The sequence below is a fragment of the Mobula birostris genome, chromosome 19 (assembly GCF_030028105.1).
Source record: "Mobula birostris isolate sMobBir1 chromosome 19, sMobBir1.hap1, whole genome shotgun sequence".
Taxonomy (NCBI): domain Eukaryota; kingdom Metazoa; phylum Chordata; class Chondrichthyes; order Myliobatiformes; family Myliobatidae; genus Mobula; species Mobula birostris.
In genome coordinates, this window is record NC_092388.1 from 60,060,188 (window position 1) to 60,075,624 (window position 15,437).

General features: G+C 40.2%; 1 protein-coding gene across 9 annotated transcripts in view; it reads right to left on the minus strand.

Moving 5' to 3' along the window:
- prpf4bb (pre-mRNA processing factor 4Bb) overlaps positions 1-15,437 on the minus strand; it is an 84,378-nt gene that overhangs the window by 52,420 nt on the left and 16,521 nt on the right. For all 9 annotated transcript variants that reach the window (XM_072283688.1, XM_072283689.1, XM_072283691.1 and 6 more), the window contains exon 2: positions 694-1,914. In XM_072283688.1, coding sequence (XP_072139789.1) covers positions 694-1,914 — 1,221 coding nt within the window. The remainder of the gene's footprint in view (positions 1-693; positions 1,915-15,437) is intronic.

Consider the following 15,437-nt stretch of genomic DNA (forward strand, 5'->3'; position numbering starts at 1 on the left):
ACAGCTTAATTCTGGCTTCCCTCTTCAGTGGCAATGAACTTTAACATAGAGATACAAGAATGACTTCCAACTTCATCTTAGGTGTTCATAATTTTTAAGGACATAATCTATTTAATTTAGAGCAAAAGGAATTCCTTGGTGACCTGATGACCTGCCTCTCATCCTACAAGCCAAAACAGAGTTTTGATTGTTGAGGCTCGTGGGGGGGCTGGAGTGGGGAACGTTTGACCACTTATTTGGTGAATTAATCCACCAATGCAACATTCAGCAATTAATGAGGCAATAAAAGTAAACTACAACCAATATACTATGGTAAAAAAGGATAAATTAAAAGTTTTGCAGTAAACCAAATCTGGACCGGCTGCAGCACTGCTACGGACTTACTTCTGGGGACTCTACAGTTCACGTTTTGTGCGTTATTTGTTTACTTTTTTATTGTTTGCATGACATGTTCTTTTTTTCTTGCAGATTTGGTGTTTGAAGGTCTTCATGTGTGGTTTTATAGTGGGTTTATTATGCTTCTCTGCTTTGTGCCTGCAAGAAAACGAATCTCTATGTTGTACGTAATATGTGTACATACTTTGATAAGTGAACTTTGAACTTAACAGCACCGTGTGGTAAATTCTAGCACAACCATCAGTGAAATTCATCAATTTTCTGTAATAAAAATGTTATATAGGAAGAGTTCATTACCTTGGAGATAAAGCTCTTGCTCGTTCATTCTCTCTTCTCCTTCGTTCTACAGATCTGCTTTTAGCTCTTCTGGGTGGGGACATATTCCGCGAGGGAGACCGACTTGGTTTAGGTGGACGATCATTAATAATCGGTGAGCGACTATGCTTTGATGACTTTTCCCGATGTTTTGGAGATAGGCTTCTCCTTTTAGGAGAAAGTGCAGATCTCCTTAAAGGAGATCGATTCTCCTTTCCAGAAGGTACATCTCTTGGAGGTGACTTTGCAGATTTTTTATCCTTTTCCATCTCAGATTTTTTTGATCTCTTCTCACGCTCTTTGGATTTGGATTTCTGACTTCTGTCTCCTGACTTACTGGTTTTCATCACAGGAGACTTAGATTTCTTATTTCGCTCTCTTGTTTTGCTTTCAATTACAATTTTTCGATCTTTTGATTTGGAGCTATCTTCTGTGGGAGTTGACTTTCTTTTCTTTTCTTGGGATCGTCTTTTAGTCAATGTTGGAGACTTGCTTTTCTCTCCAGTCTTACTGCTTTTGATGGGACTCTTTGAACGCTTCCGTTCATGTGATTTACTTCTTGCCTTCTCTTTCTCCTTTCGGTGTTCTGAACTCACTTTACTTTTCTTTTTCTCAGATTTAGTATGTTTAGTCCTGTCTTTTGACCTGCTTTTACTTTTCCTCTTTGAAGAAGGTTTAGATTCTGTGGGTTCCCTTTTCACTTTGTTGTCTCTCACAGGCAATATTTCAGAAACATCACGGCTGGATGCAACCCTTTCACCATTATGAGCTTTTTCATGAATTTCCCCCTCTTCCTCAGAGTCAGACACATAACCCTGCAAAATTAAGCCCATGCCAGATTGAACTTTTCCTTCCATGAGTTCACTGTCCAATTCAGCCTTTATCAGTGCCCTCTGTTTCTCTAAGTCCTCCAGAAGAGCGTAATCATCAAATTTAGGTCTTTTGATTGAGTGATCATCATCCTTCTCAAAGCCCTCAGTCTCTTTCCTTTTATGCTTTTTATGCTTGTGTTTGTGTTTGTGTTTCCGCTCCTTGTCATCTTCAGAAGAATGCTTGTGCTTCTTGTGTTTACTCCGATGCTTGTGCTTCTTTTTCTTGTGTTTCATGGATTTGACAAGTGCAGTGTTTGGATCTCGATTTTCATCAGATACATCCCCATTCTCTTCATTGCCACTTTTCCCAGTTGAATCTGCAGCATCTTGGCTACAAACAGTGAAGAGAGAGATACCATGAAAAAAAGATTTACCGAGGGTAAAGGTGTATCATTCAGTTAGTCTTCCAAAAGAGAAGCTAATAAATTAGTATCTTTGCAGAATCACTAATCTTCTCTTTTTAGAAAAGGCAGCTACAAAGGTAAGGGACATCCCAGTTTCAGACTAGCAGTTTTTCTAACTACTGAGTATCATTAATATATCAACACATTTTAAATTAATCTTTGAAGAAAATATTAAACAGTGACATTTCAAATAACCTGGCAAATGTTTGGGAGCGTGGCAAACGCTTCCTGATGAGGATTACAATGGTCGGATTTTAGAGTTGAGCAGTACATCAACTAACCTGCTCTCTGGCATTGGATGTGTATAATAGGAATGCATGTCATCAAAAACCATGGCAAACTTCTATAGGTGTGTGGTGGAAAGTGTGCTGACTGACTGCATTATAACCTGGCACGCGAAAACAAGTGCCTTTGAGTGGAAAATCCTACAAAAAGGTAGTGGATTTGGCCCAGTACATTATGGGTGTTGAAGGACACCCATTTAGAACAGAGTTGCAGAGAAATTACTTTAGTCAAAGGGTGGTAAATCTGTGGAATTTGTTGCCACGAGTGGCTGTGGAGGCTAAGTCATTGGGTGCATTTAAGGCAGAGATAGACAGATTCTTGATTAGCCAGGGCATCAAAGGGTATGGGGAGAAGGCAAGGGAGAGGGATGATTGGAAGAATTGAATCAGCCCATGATTGGATGACAGAGCAGACCTGATAGGCCGAATGGCCTACTTCTGCTCCTATATCTTATGGTCTTATGGGTAAAACCTTCCCAACCATGGAGCATATTTACATGAAACATTGCTGTAGCAAAACAGCATCCATCATCAGGGCCATGCTCTTCTCGCTGCTGCCATCAGCTGAAAGGTACAGATGCCTCAGGACTCGCACTACCAGGTTTAAGAACAGTTACTACCCCTCAACCATCAGCCTCTTGAACAAAAGGGGATAACTACACTCATCCTACTTCTGGTGTTCTCACAATTGATGGTCTCACTTTAAGGACTCTTTGCCTTGTTATTTCAGCTTGTTATTTATTGCTATTTATTTATATTTGTATTTACACAGCTTGTTGTCCATTGATCCTGCCTACTGTTACTGTTTTATAGATTTGCCAAATATGCTCACAGAAAAAGAATTTCAGGGTTGTATGTGGTGATATGTATGTATTCTAATAATAAATTTCATTTTGAACTTTGAGGCACCTACCATGATTTAATTCAAATCATATCTGCATCATATATGCAGAATTTTTGCCACTTTCATCTTGGAATAAATCGGTTTACTCAGTCTTTCCATGGATGCGTATAATAGGAAGTTGATTTGAGGTTGAACCTTTATCATCGACAAACATACCAATTTCTCTTTTATATAGATTGTCAGATTTTACACACAAAGCAATGGGAAAAGTATTGTCAATATTTAGTGATAGGGCAGCAGGTTAAATAAGAACATAAACAGAAGTAGGCCATAGGGACCCTTGAGTTTGGTCTATCAATCGATATCAATTTAATCCTGTAACAGATCCATTCTTCCTAATCTCCACACCCTGATTCCTTCAAGGCCTAGAAATCTCAGTCTTAACTTGGAATGTGCTGAGGAACTGAATCCACAGTTCTCCAAGGACAGGGTTTTAAAGATCTAATTTGTAAATAGCTTAACTCCCTATCTCAGAGCTATTCATTATTTCAAGACTGTTAATGATCAGGGGAGGCATCTGAGCACAACACAACTTGGCATTGGGTAAAATATTAGAGATGCTACAGCAATATGTTGGAATTTTATTAGCAACCTTTTTTACTGTAAATTACACAATAAGCAAATTAATAGTTCATTAATACATCAGCTCAATTTTATCTAGATGCTGACTCAGAAAATAAGACTGTGACAAAGTTACAAGGAAGACCACTGGCCATTAGCCTCTTACCATACAATAACCGACTGACCTAAAAAAAATGGCTACAGATGCTCTTACTCTTAACTGTCATGCAACATGCTGCAATTCACCATCAGTTTGCATTTATATAATTTACACACAGTAAAATAGCCCAAGGTTTTCTTTTTGTTTTACAGGTCCAATATTAGCCACAAACACTGATTTAAAGAGTCATTAGGACAACTGATCAAAATCTAAGACTACGTATTCACTTTCCTAGGAGACCCAGTGTAGATTGGGAGAACACTTTGCCATTATCTATGCTCTGTCTGCCAGAAAAAGCGACTTACTTTTTTCCATGAATGCTGCTCGGCTTGCTGAGTTCCTCCAGCATTTTGTGTGTGTTGCTCAACTTATCATTAAGTTTGTTTTCCAAAAGAGAACCTAATACATTATTATCTTTACTGAATCATCAACCTTCACTTTTCAGAAAAGGTAGTTACAAAGGTAAGGGGCATCCTTCATCATTTCCAGGGTTTGTCCTTCCATTGTGCAGAGTCATTTGAAAAAGTTGGTTAAAGACCTTGTCCTCCTCTACATTAAGGAAGAATTCAGAATACAAGCCTTCAGAGAGATCAAGCACAGACATTTTCCTTGGCGTTTGGAGTCAAGTTAATGAAACTCATATTAGTTATCTTGCAAGACAAACAATATGTAAGATACACAGGAAAATATTCTGTTAGCACAGCATGCAGTGCTGCCTCTCAATTCTTTAATCCTTCTTCACAATAAAAAGACAACGATCATCTTTACTGCTGAATGAAGCAGCAAATGACTTAATACTCAAGAACACTGAAATGTTTTCACAGGAAACATTCTATGCGGCTTGCCACCGGCTGGATGGTTACAAGAACACATAACTTTGGATGACAAGTTTTGAAATCCTTGAAGACCCGGTGTCATCATCAGTATTTGAAAAGTAAACAGTTTGGTCAATTGGAATAGCCTTCGTTCTACTTCTATTTTTTACTTCTGTCATTTGAGAGTGAACACTGGATATTCAGTGCTGTATGCAGTTTAGCACGGCCATGAATATTATTTTTGCAATAAACATTTAAAACTTTGCTATCTATCTTTATCACTGAGATATTTTTAAATTGTGCTTATTCTTTTCAGCTTGTTCAGAATGTCAGATACACCAACAAAGAAACAAAAACATTCAAATAATGGGAGAAGCAGCAGAGATTTTCAAGAGTGAGGGAGTGAAAGATTTGGCATGATTAAAGTCCTAAAGCATTATGGTTTTTATGTGCCAAAACAGTGGTGTTTGCAACCTCTTCCATAAAATGGCATTATGAAACTGTTCATAAATGGCTTTGGGATGGGGTGTGGGGAGAGGGGGGAGAGGGGGGAGAGGGGGGAGAGGGGGGAGAGGGGGGAGAGGGGGGAGAGGGGGGAGAGGGGGGAGAGGGGGGAGAGGGGGGAGAGGGGGGAGAGGGGGGAGAGGGGGGAGAGGGGGGAGAGGGGGGAGAGGGGGGAGAGGGGGGAGAGGGGGGAGAGGGGGGAGAGGGGGGAGAGGGGGGAGAGGGGGGAGAGGAAGACCATGAAAACCATGGCTCTCTCAAACTTTTGACCTTTCCTTTCAACCTAACAGGAACATAAAGATTCTGTATCCTCAAAATTTCACCTTTAAATGACCTCCATTTCTCTATTACATCCCTCCCAGAGAGCAAATTGTCCCAATCCACTCCTTCTAAATCCTTTCGCATCTCCTCAAAGGTAGCCTTTCACCAAACAAAAATCTCAACCCTGGGTCCAGTCCTATCCTTCTCCATAATTATATTGAAACTAATGGCATTGTGATCACTGGACCCGAAGTGCTCCCTAACACATACCTCTGTCACCTGACCTATCTCAAACTAATATCTGTAAATGTACAATGGCCTATCCGATACATCTTTGGACTGTAAGAGGAAACCAGATCACCCGGGGAAAACACATGCATTTTACAGGGAAGATGTACTGTCCACAGGGAGGATGTACATACTCCTTACAGAACCACGCTGGAATGAAATTGCAGATCGGCCTGAGCTGCTATGCACTCTACTTCCTTGCATGCATTTAATTTTTATATCTGCTGCTTGTGCGCTTTTACTTTTTTGATACTCTATCAGCTTGCATTTCTTTTTCCGTACATTCCCCCCCCCCAAAAACTGTAGTAGTTCTTCACTCCCAAGTCCCATCCAATGATGTTGAAGCCAGAACTGTTTACTCTCAGACAAACTAGAACACAAGACGTTCTTGCCCCTTTTGCCATGCACTAAAAATTCTACTTCTCTGCAATTGTTCTCAGCCGTTAAGCTTTGCAGTCATCCTGCTAACTACGCCAATTGTTGGATTCTGATATCTTAACCCAAGGTTCTTTCATAAATTAGGAAAGAGGCATGAAACTCGCAGATTCACGATTATTTTATTAAATGTTGACATAACAAAGAAAAATTGAAATGGACAGTAGAGATATGCTAAACAAACCAAGATGACATTGTTTTGTGGTCAGCTACTTTATACTGAGAGAAAAGAAAAATTCCACTCAAATTTGTAGATAAGAGTTAACCAGAGAAACCATGATTGAAATAATGCAGAAGCTTCCAGAATCACATCAATATAACCTCCAGGGAATACATCAACTTGCATATACATACAATGACCATAAGAGGCATAATAAGCAGTTACTTGTCTAAAGGTAATTGTATAAAATACAAGCAGAAAATTAATTGTTAAACTGTTAAAACTTATAAACAAGGGACGCTCAACAGTTGTCGCAGGGCTTGAATGTCCTACAAAGTTAAATCAAGCAATATGGGAAACAGCAAGGCTTCACATCCAACAGAGCTCAATGCCTTGTATGCTCGCTTTCACCGTCAGAACATGGTGAAACCATCGCGAACCCCCACATCCCCGATTATCTTATTTCTCAGTCTCCGAAGCTGATGTGCGGGAGGCCTTCAGGAGGGTGAATCCGTGGAAAGCATCTCTTCCGGACGGAGTACTCGGCCTGTACTAAAGACTGTGCTGACCAATTGGTTGGTATGTTCACTCAGATCTTTAATCTCTAGCTTCAAACAGGCTTCAATTGCACAGGTGCCCAACAGTGTGATGACCTGCCTCAATGACAATTGCCCAGTTGCACTTACATCTATAGTGATGAAATGGTTTGAGAGGTTGGTGATGAAAAATATCAGCTCCTGTCAGAGAGGCGACTTGGATTCACTCCAATTTGCCTACTGGAGCAACAGGTCTACAGCAGATGCCACTCTCAATGTCCTCAATTCTGGAACATTTGGACAACAAAGATGCACAGACCAGGATGCTCTTTATTGACTGCAGCTCAGCATTCAATACCATCACCACCCCAAAACTAATCAATAAGCTCCAAGATTTCTGCAATCAATACCTCCTTATGCAATTGGATCCTAGATTTCCTTACTTATAGACCCCAGTTAGTTTGGATTGGCAACAACATCTCCATCATCAGGTGCATCACAGGACTGTGTGCATAGCCCCCTGCTTTACTTGCTTTACACCAATGACCGTATGGCTAAGCACTGCTCCAATGCCATATTCAGGTTTGCTGACGACACCACTGTCATGGGTTAAATCAAAGGTGGTGATGTCAACATACAGGAGAGTGAAAATTTGGCTGAGTGGTGCCATTATAACCATCTCTTACTCAACGTCAGCAAGACCAAGGAACTTATCATTGGACTTCAGGAGAGGGAAACCAGAAGTCCATGAGCCAGTCTTCATCAGATAGGCACGTGAAGCTTAGAAAAATAGAGGTCTATAGCTAACCCTAGGTAATTTCTAAATAAGTACATGTTCAGCACAGCATTGTGGGCTGAAGGGCCTGTATTCTGCCATAGTTTTCCTATGTTTCCAGATAATCAGAGATGGAGAGGGTTATCAATTTTAAATTCCTGCGTGTTACTATTTCAGAGGACCTGTCCTGGACCTAGCACATAAGTGCAATTGTGAAGAAACCATGGCAGCACCTTTACTTCTTTAGGAGTCCATGGAGACTTGGCATGACATCAAAAACTTCTATAGATGTGTAGTGGAGAGGGTATTGACTGGCTGCATCACAGCCTGGTATGGAAACACCAATACCTTTGAATGGAAAATCCTATAGAATGTAGTGGATTTGTCACAGTACATCACAGGTAAAGCCCTCCCAACCATTGAGCACATCTATATGAAACGCTGTCATAGGAAAGCAGCATCCATCAGAGATCCCCACCACCCAGATCATACTTTCTTCTCGCTGCTGCCATCAGGTACAAGGTACAGGAGCCTCAAGATTCGTAACACAAGGTTCAATTACACTTACTACCCCTCAACCATCAGGCTCTTGAATAAAAGGGGATAACTACACTTATTTGCCCCATCACTGAAATGTTCCTACAACCAATGATCTCACTTTAAGGATTCTCATTATCTCACATCCTTGCTATTTATTGCTATTTATTTATATTTGCATTTGCAGTTTGTTGTTTTCTGCACTCTAGTTGATCTTTCATTGATCCTTTTATAGTTACTATTCTATAAATTTAATGAATATGCCTACAGAAAAATAAATTTCAGGGCTGTATGTGATGACATACATGTACTCTGATAATAAAATTTACTCCAAACTGCAAAGAGAATAACAATTAAACAGTTTAATCTAAGAATTAAACAGTCAGATCCAATACTACTAAACAATTCACCAAGTTCATCATTTGAAGACACCACAAAATTTATAAACAGTGCAGAAAGTAACATAAGACAAATTGAATTCAGAAATGTTGCAATGGATTCATTTGGGTAATTTTAAAATACAATTGACAGATTTACAGTGGGGTTCAATGCAAAAATTTGTTGACTTAAAAGATGAACTAGAAAATATTGAAAGAGATCAAGTGAGTGACTAGATCAAACCAAAAAAAATCCAGATAAGATTTTGAAATTCTGGAATTCCATCCCTGAAACAACTACCTGAAAGATTTTGTAATAGCAATATTAACAGCTTTTTTCATTAACATTCATGTGAGTCACTGTTTTAAGTGACGTACTTAGTTAAGTCTAACTATAGGAGTAGACTTATTGATGAAGCTAGTGTTACGTGCATTAGTCTTCAAAACAACCAAATACAACCTACAAAATATTTGTCGTCATTAGTGCAACAACAAAAGTCACATTAAGAGTTAAGTGTTTACTTTTCTTTCCTTGATCTCTTATGAATATGCACCAAAGCTTATAGTTTCATGTTCACAATTCTTTGATAAGAGGGCCAATAACAATTTTCTTTAGAAATGCTTTTTTAAATGTTTTTTTAAAAAAAAGATTAAATTTTGAACAAGTTTTAAAATGCTAAATTTCAAACTGTATCCATTAATAATGAATACATGTAAGTAAGCAACAGGATTCATTATTTTTCCTTGAAGTCCATAATTATTGTTAGTATCAATGATATCAACAAGATTATCATGGCACACAAGAGAATTTTACAGATTATTGCCAATATGGGCACATTCTCTCAAAAAAATGTTCAGCACTCTTGCCATAACTTTCTTCACAACTTTGTCCAACTGTGGTGTCACTTTCTGGAAGCTATGTATTTCTATTCCTAGATTTCTTGGTTCCACATCACATCCTAAATCTCGCTCACTTACTATGCAAACTTTGCCCTTTTTTAAACTTGCCAAAATACTTAAATGCTTTGCGCATGTCTCAGTTAAATTGATGACTACAGGAGGCAAAATCAATGTTTAGCACATTGGTAGCTGAACACAATGCAACCAATGGGGGAGTAAATGAAGCTACAACTGGACCAGAATAATAACAGCCAGCTTTGAGAGTGTCAAGGCTAAAATAAATTAGAGACAGGAAGGGGGGGTGCCATGGAGGATTTTTTTTTAAAAAATCGAGTCATAGGAACACATGCTTTGAGTGAATGAGCCAGCGGTGCTTTTTTTTTAAAAAAAAGACAGACCCAGGTACCTTCTTCCAGTTCGACCACAGAACAGCTTATTCCTCTTCTATTATGCCTTTTCTTTCTTTTCAAGGTGGTTGGGGTTCTTCACAAGCGGAGGGTTTTCAGACCGGCTGTGCGACCTGGCACTTTGCCAGTTGTAAAACTAGTCAGCTCCATCGTGGGTACTAGCCTCTGTAGTATCCAAGACATCTTCAAAGAGTATTGTCATAGTGCCTCAGGAAGGTGGCGTCCATCATTGAGGGCTTCCATCACCCAGGACATGCACTCTTCTCACTGATACTGTCAGAAAGGAAGTCCAGAAGGCTGAAGGCACACACTCCGTGATTCAGGGACAGCTTCTCCTCTATAAGCCACTCATGAGACCACACTTAAGAGCATTATGTGAAGTTTTGGGTTCCTTATTTTAGAAAGAATATACTGACATTGGAGAGGGTTCAGAGTAGATTCACAAGAATGATTCCAGGACTGAAAGGGTTACCGTATGAGGAACATCTAGCAGCTCGTGGGCTGTATTCCCTGGAGTTCAGGAGAATGAGGGGGGATCCCACAGAAACATTCCGAACTTTAAAAGACCTGAACAGATAGATATGGCAGTGTTATTTCCCATGGTAGGGGTGTCTAGGACAAGAGGGCGCAATTTCAGTATTGAAGGACGTCCATTTAGAACTGAGATTTGGAGAAATTACTTTAGTCAGAGGGTGGTAAATGCGTGGAATTTGCTGCCACGAGTGGCTGTGGAGGCCAAGTCACTGGGTGCATTTAAGGAAAGATAGATAGATTCGTGATAAGCCAGGGCAACAAAGGGTATGGAGAGAAGGCAGGAGAGTGGGGATGACTGGAAGAATTGGATTAGCCCAAGATTGAATGGTGGAGCAGACTCAATGGGCTGAATGGCCTACTTCTGTTCCCATATCTTATGGTCTTCACCATCCAGTTTCAAAATGGATATTGAATCCATTTAGAAACATATTTCTGTTTTTGCACTACCTATTTTAACTATTTAATATACATATACAGTGGCATGCAAAAGTTTGGGCACCCCAGTCAAAATTTCTGTTACTGTGAATAAATAAGCTAGTAAAAGATGACCTGATTTCCAAAAGGCATAAAGTTAAAGATGACACATTTCTTCAATATTTTAAGCAAAGATTACTTTTATCTCCATCTTTTACAGTTTCAAAATAACAAAAAAGGAAAAGGGCCCAAAGCAAAATTTTGGGCATCCTGCAAGGCAGTACTTAGTAACACCCCCTTTGGCAAGTATCACAGCTTGTCAACGCTTTCTGTAGCCAGCTAAGAGTCTTTCAATTCTTGTTTGGGGGATTTTCGCCCATTCTTCCTTGCAAGAGGCTTCTAGTTCTGAGAGATTCTTGGGTCGTCTTGCATGCACTGCTCTTTTGAGGTCTGTCCAGAGATTCTCAATGATGTTTAGGTCGAGGGACAGTGAGGGCCGTGGCAAAACCTACAGCTTGCGCCTCTTGAGGTAGTGCATTGTGGATTTTGAGGTGTGTTTAGGATCATTATCCTGTTGTAGAAGCCATTCTCTTTTCATCTTCAGCTTTTTTTAATACACAGACGGTGTGATGGTTGCTTCCAGAATTTGCTGGTATTTAATTGAATTCATTCTTCCCTCTACCAGTGAGATGTTCCCCATGACACTGTCTGCAACACAAGCCCAAAGCATGATCGATCCACCCCCGTGCTTAACAGTTGGAGAGGTGTTCTTTTCACGAAATTCTGCACCCTTTTTTGTCCAAACATACCTTTGCTCATTGCGGACAAAATGTTCTATCTTAACTTCATCAGTCCACAGGATTTTTTTCCCCAAAATGCATCAGGCTTGTTTAGATGTTCCTTTGCAAACTTCTGACGCTGAATTTTGTGGTGAGGACGCAGGAAAGGTTTTCTTCTGACAACTCTTCCATGAAGGTCATATTTTTGCAGGTGTTGCTGCACAGTAGAACAGTGCACCACCACTCCAGAGTCTGCTAAATCTTCCTGAAGGTCTTTTGCAGTCAAGTGGGGGTTTTGAGTTGCCTTTCTAGCAATCCTATGAGCAGTTCTCTCGGAAAGTTTTCTTGGTCTTCCAGACCTCAGCTTGACCTCCACTGTTCCTGTTAACTGCATTTCTTAATTACATTACGAACTGAAGAAACAGCTACCTGAAAACACTTTGCTATCTTCTTATAGCCTTCTCCTGCTTTGTGGGCATCATTTATTTTAATTTTCAGAGTGCTAGGCAGCTGCTTAGAGGAGCCCATGGCTGCTGATTGTTGGGACAAGGTTTCAGGAGTCAGGGTATTTATAAAGCTTTGAAATTTGCATCACCTGGCCTTTCCTAACAATGATCGTGAACAAGCCATAGCCCTAACAAGCTAATTAAGGCCTGAGACCTTGGTAAAAGTTATCTGACAGCTCAAATCTCTCCGGGTGCCCAAACTTTTGCATGGTGCTCCTTTCCTTTTTTTCGCTCTAGAATTGTACAAAATAAAAATAATAGACTAATCTTGCTTAAAATGTTGAAAAGAATGTTTCATCTTTAACTTTGAGTTTTGGAGATCAGTTCATCTTCTACTCAAACTATTCACAGTAACAGAAATTTTGACCAGGGTGCCCAAACTTTTGCATGCCACTGTATATGCTTACTGTAATTCAGATTCCCCCCTATATTTATCATGTATTGCATCGTACTGCTGCCGCAAAATTAACAAATTTCACAATATATGCAGGTGATATTAAATCTGATCCTGATCTCCAGGAACTGCCTGGAAGACATGCACCTGCAGGGAGCAGACCCATAGTTCCTCGCTGACTGAAGCATCACAGGAGACTGAAACATTAGGACAGCAGGCGGTGTGCGCTGCTGTCGGAAGAAAGCCCCTGTACTTCAGCGATCCCTCCCCCTCTTGATGGTGAGTGAGGCTGTTGGGGGGGGGGGTGGTGGTTGCAGAAGTGATGTGGCTGCTCACTCCTCCTGTTGTTGCAGGAGTAACCTCTCTTCCGCCCTGGAAAGAGAGCCTGTTTGAGATACCGAAGTGTTGGGTTACTCTGGATCAAGATCTCTTGGGGTGGGAGGGCGGTGGCGGCTCCGGTTTCTTATATTTCTATCATTCATTCTATGGGGTTTCTTGTTTCATGGATTTCTGTGAAAAGTAAGAATTTCAGGTTTATACTGTATATATTGATATTAAATTTAACCATTTGATTTGAATGATTTGAGCCAGAGAATGACAAGTCAATGAGATAAGATTAAAGGAGACTTGGACAAAGAACTTTGACTGCTCATTACATTTATAAAGGATGGAAAATAGGAATCAAAGCAGAAGTAACATGAAAACAATGTGCAAAGTCTTTGAACGCTACATGATAAGCTTATAAGCTTATGGAATAGGACGCAGAGCACAAACACACAGAAGTAATGTATAACCTGCATAAATCATTGGTCTGCACCCTGACCAGAATACCAAGTTCATTTTAGAACAGCACATTTTAGGCAGGATGTCGAAGTATGGACAATGAACTAGGAATTTAACAGGAATCTATGAATGCTACTTCTGAGAAGCGTTGCCTAATGGAGAACAGAAAAGCTGGGATTACTCACTCTAGAATACAAGCAGTGCTGGGGAGTTTTAAAAGCAGCTCTCAAAAGTTATAGAATCGCTGACAGGATAAGTTGAAACAGTTTCCACCAGCAGGTTCCAAGATCATATTGATTTTAATTACTTTACATAGTACTAAATAGGAGCCAAGGAACTATTTTCTAAAATTGCTGTACTCCACAACACCGCTTCAAATGATGGTAAAAGCATATCCAATTATGCAATTTCAAAAGGCAATTCAATATACTTGTGAATATAAAGTGAGAGGACTCCTCCCACCCAGTCATTCGCTCTTCTCCCCTATCCCATCAGGCAAAAGGTATAAAAGCTTGTAAGCAATAACCACCAGACTCAAGGACAGTTTCTACCCCAACTGTTAGTAAATTCTCATACATTTGATGAATTCTTGATGTTCCAATCTACCTTTGCATGCCCTTATACTTTGTCCACTAGCACTGCACTTTCCCAGAGTCCGAGTTATGAGAAAATGGTAATATCAAGACCAGAATTGTTCTTTAACTGTTGTATGACATCACTGGAAATGCTTAGTACTTCAGCAACAGAATTTCTGATAATTCTTTTAGATAGTGGCAAGCTGGGCTTTCTTTCTTATGCCCATAATGCCCAAAAATAATGTTTTCTAACAACTCACCATCATGAGTGGATACAAGGGCATACAAGGAAGCAAAAATTAGTGGGAAGACAGAGGATTGCTAAGTTTTTAAAAGCTGACAAAAGGAAACTAAGAAGGTAATTAAGAGGGAAAAGATTAACTATGAAAGAAAGCTAGCAAATAATATCGAAGAGTATACTAAAAGTTTTTTCAAGTATATAAAGAGTAAAAGACAAGTGAGAGTAGATATAGGACCAACAGAAAATGATGCTGGAGAAATTGTAGTGGGAGATAAGGAGATGGCGGAGGAACTGAACGAGTATTTTGCATCAGTCTTCACTGAGGAAGACATCAGCGGTATACCGGACACTCAAGGGTGGCAGGGAAGAGAAGTGTGCGCAGTCACAATTACGACAGAGAAAGTACTCAGGAAGCTGAATAGTCTAAAGGTAAATAAATCTCCCAGACCAGATGGAATGCACCCTCGTGTTCTGAAGGAAGTAGCTGTGGAGATTGTGGAGGCATTAGCGATGATCTTTCAGAAGTCGATAGATCCTGGCATGGTTCCGGAGGACTGGAAGATTGCAGATGTCACTCCGCTATTTAAAAAGGGGGCAAGGAAGCAAAAAGGAAATTATAGACCTGTTAGCTTGACATCGGTGGTTGGGAAGTTGTTGGAGTCGATTGTCAAGGATGAGGTTACATTGTACCTGGAGGCATATGACAAGATAGGCAGAACTCAGCATGGATTCCTTAAAGGAAAATCATGCCTGACAAACCTATTACAATTTTTTGAGGAAATTACAAGTAGGCTAGACAAGGGAGATGCAGTGGATTTTGTATATTTGGATTTTCAGAAGGCCTTTGACAAGGTGCCACACATGAGGCTACTTAGCAAGATAAGAGCCCGTAGAATTACGGGAAAGTTACATACGTGGATACAGCGCTGGCTGATTGGCAGGTAACAGAGAGTGGGAATAAAGGGATCCTATTCTGGCTGGCTGCCGGTTACCAGCGGTGTTCCACAGGGATCCATGTGGGGACGCTTCTTTTTACATTGTACATCAACGATTTGGATTATGGAATAGATGGCTTTGTGGCTAAGTTTGCTGACGATATGAAGATAGGTGGAGAGGCCGGTAGTGCTGAGGAAACGGAGAGTCTGCAGAGAGACTTGGATAGATTGGAAGAATGGGCAAAGAAGTGGCAAATGAAATACAACGTTGGAAAGTGTATGGTTATGCACTTTGGCAGAAGAAATAAACAGCAAACTATTATTTAAATGGGGAGAGAATTGAAAGTTCTGAGATGCAACGGGACTTGGGAGTCCTCGTACAGGA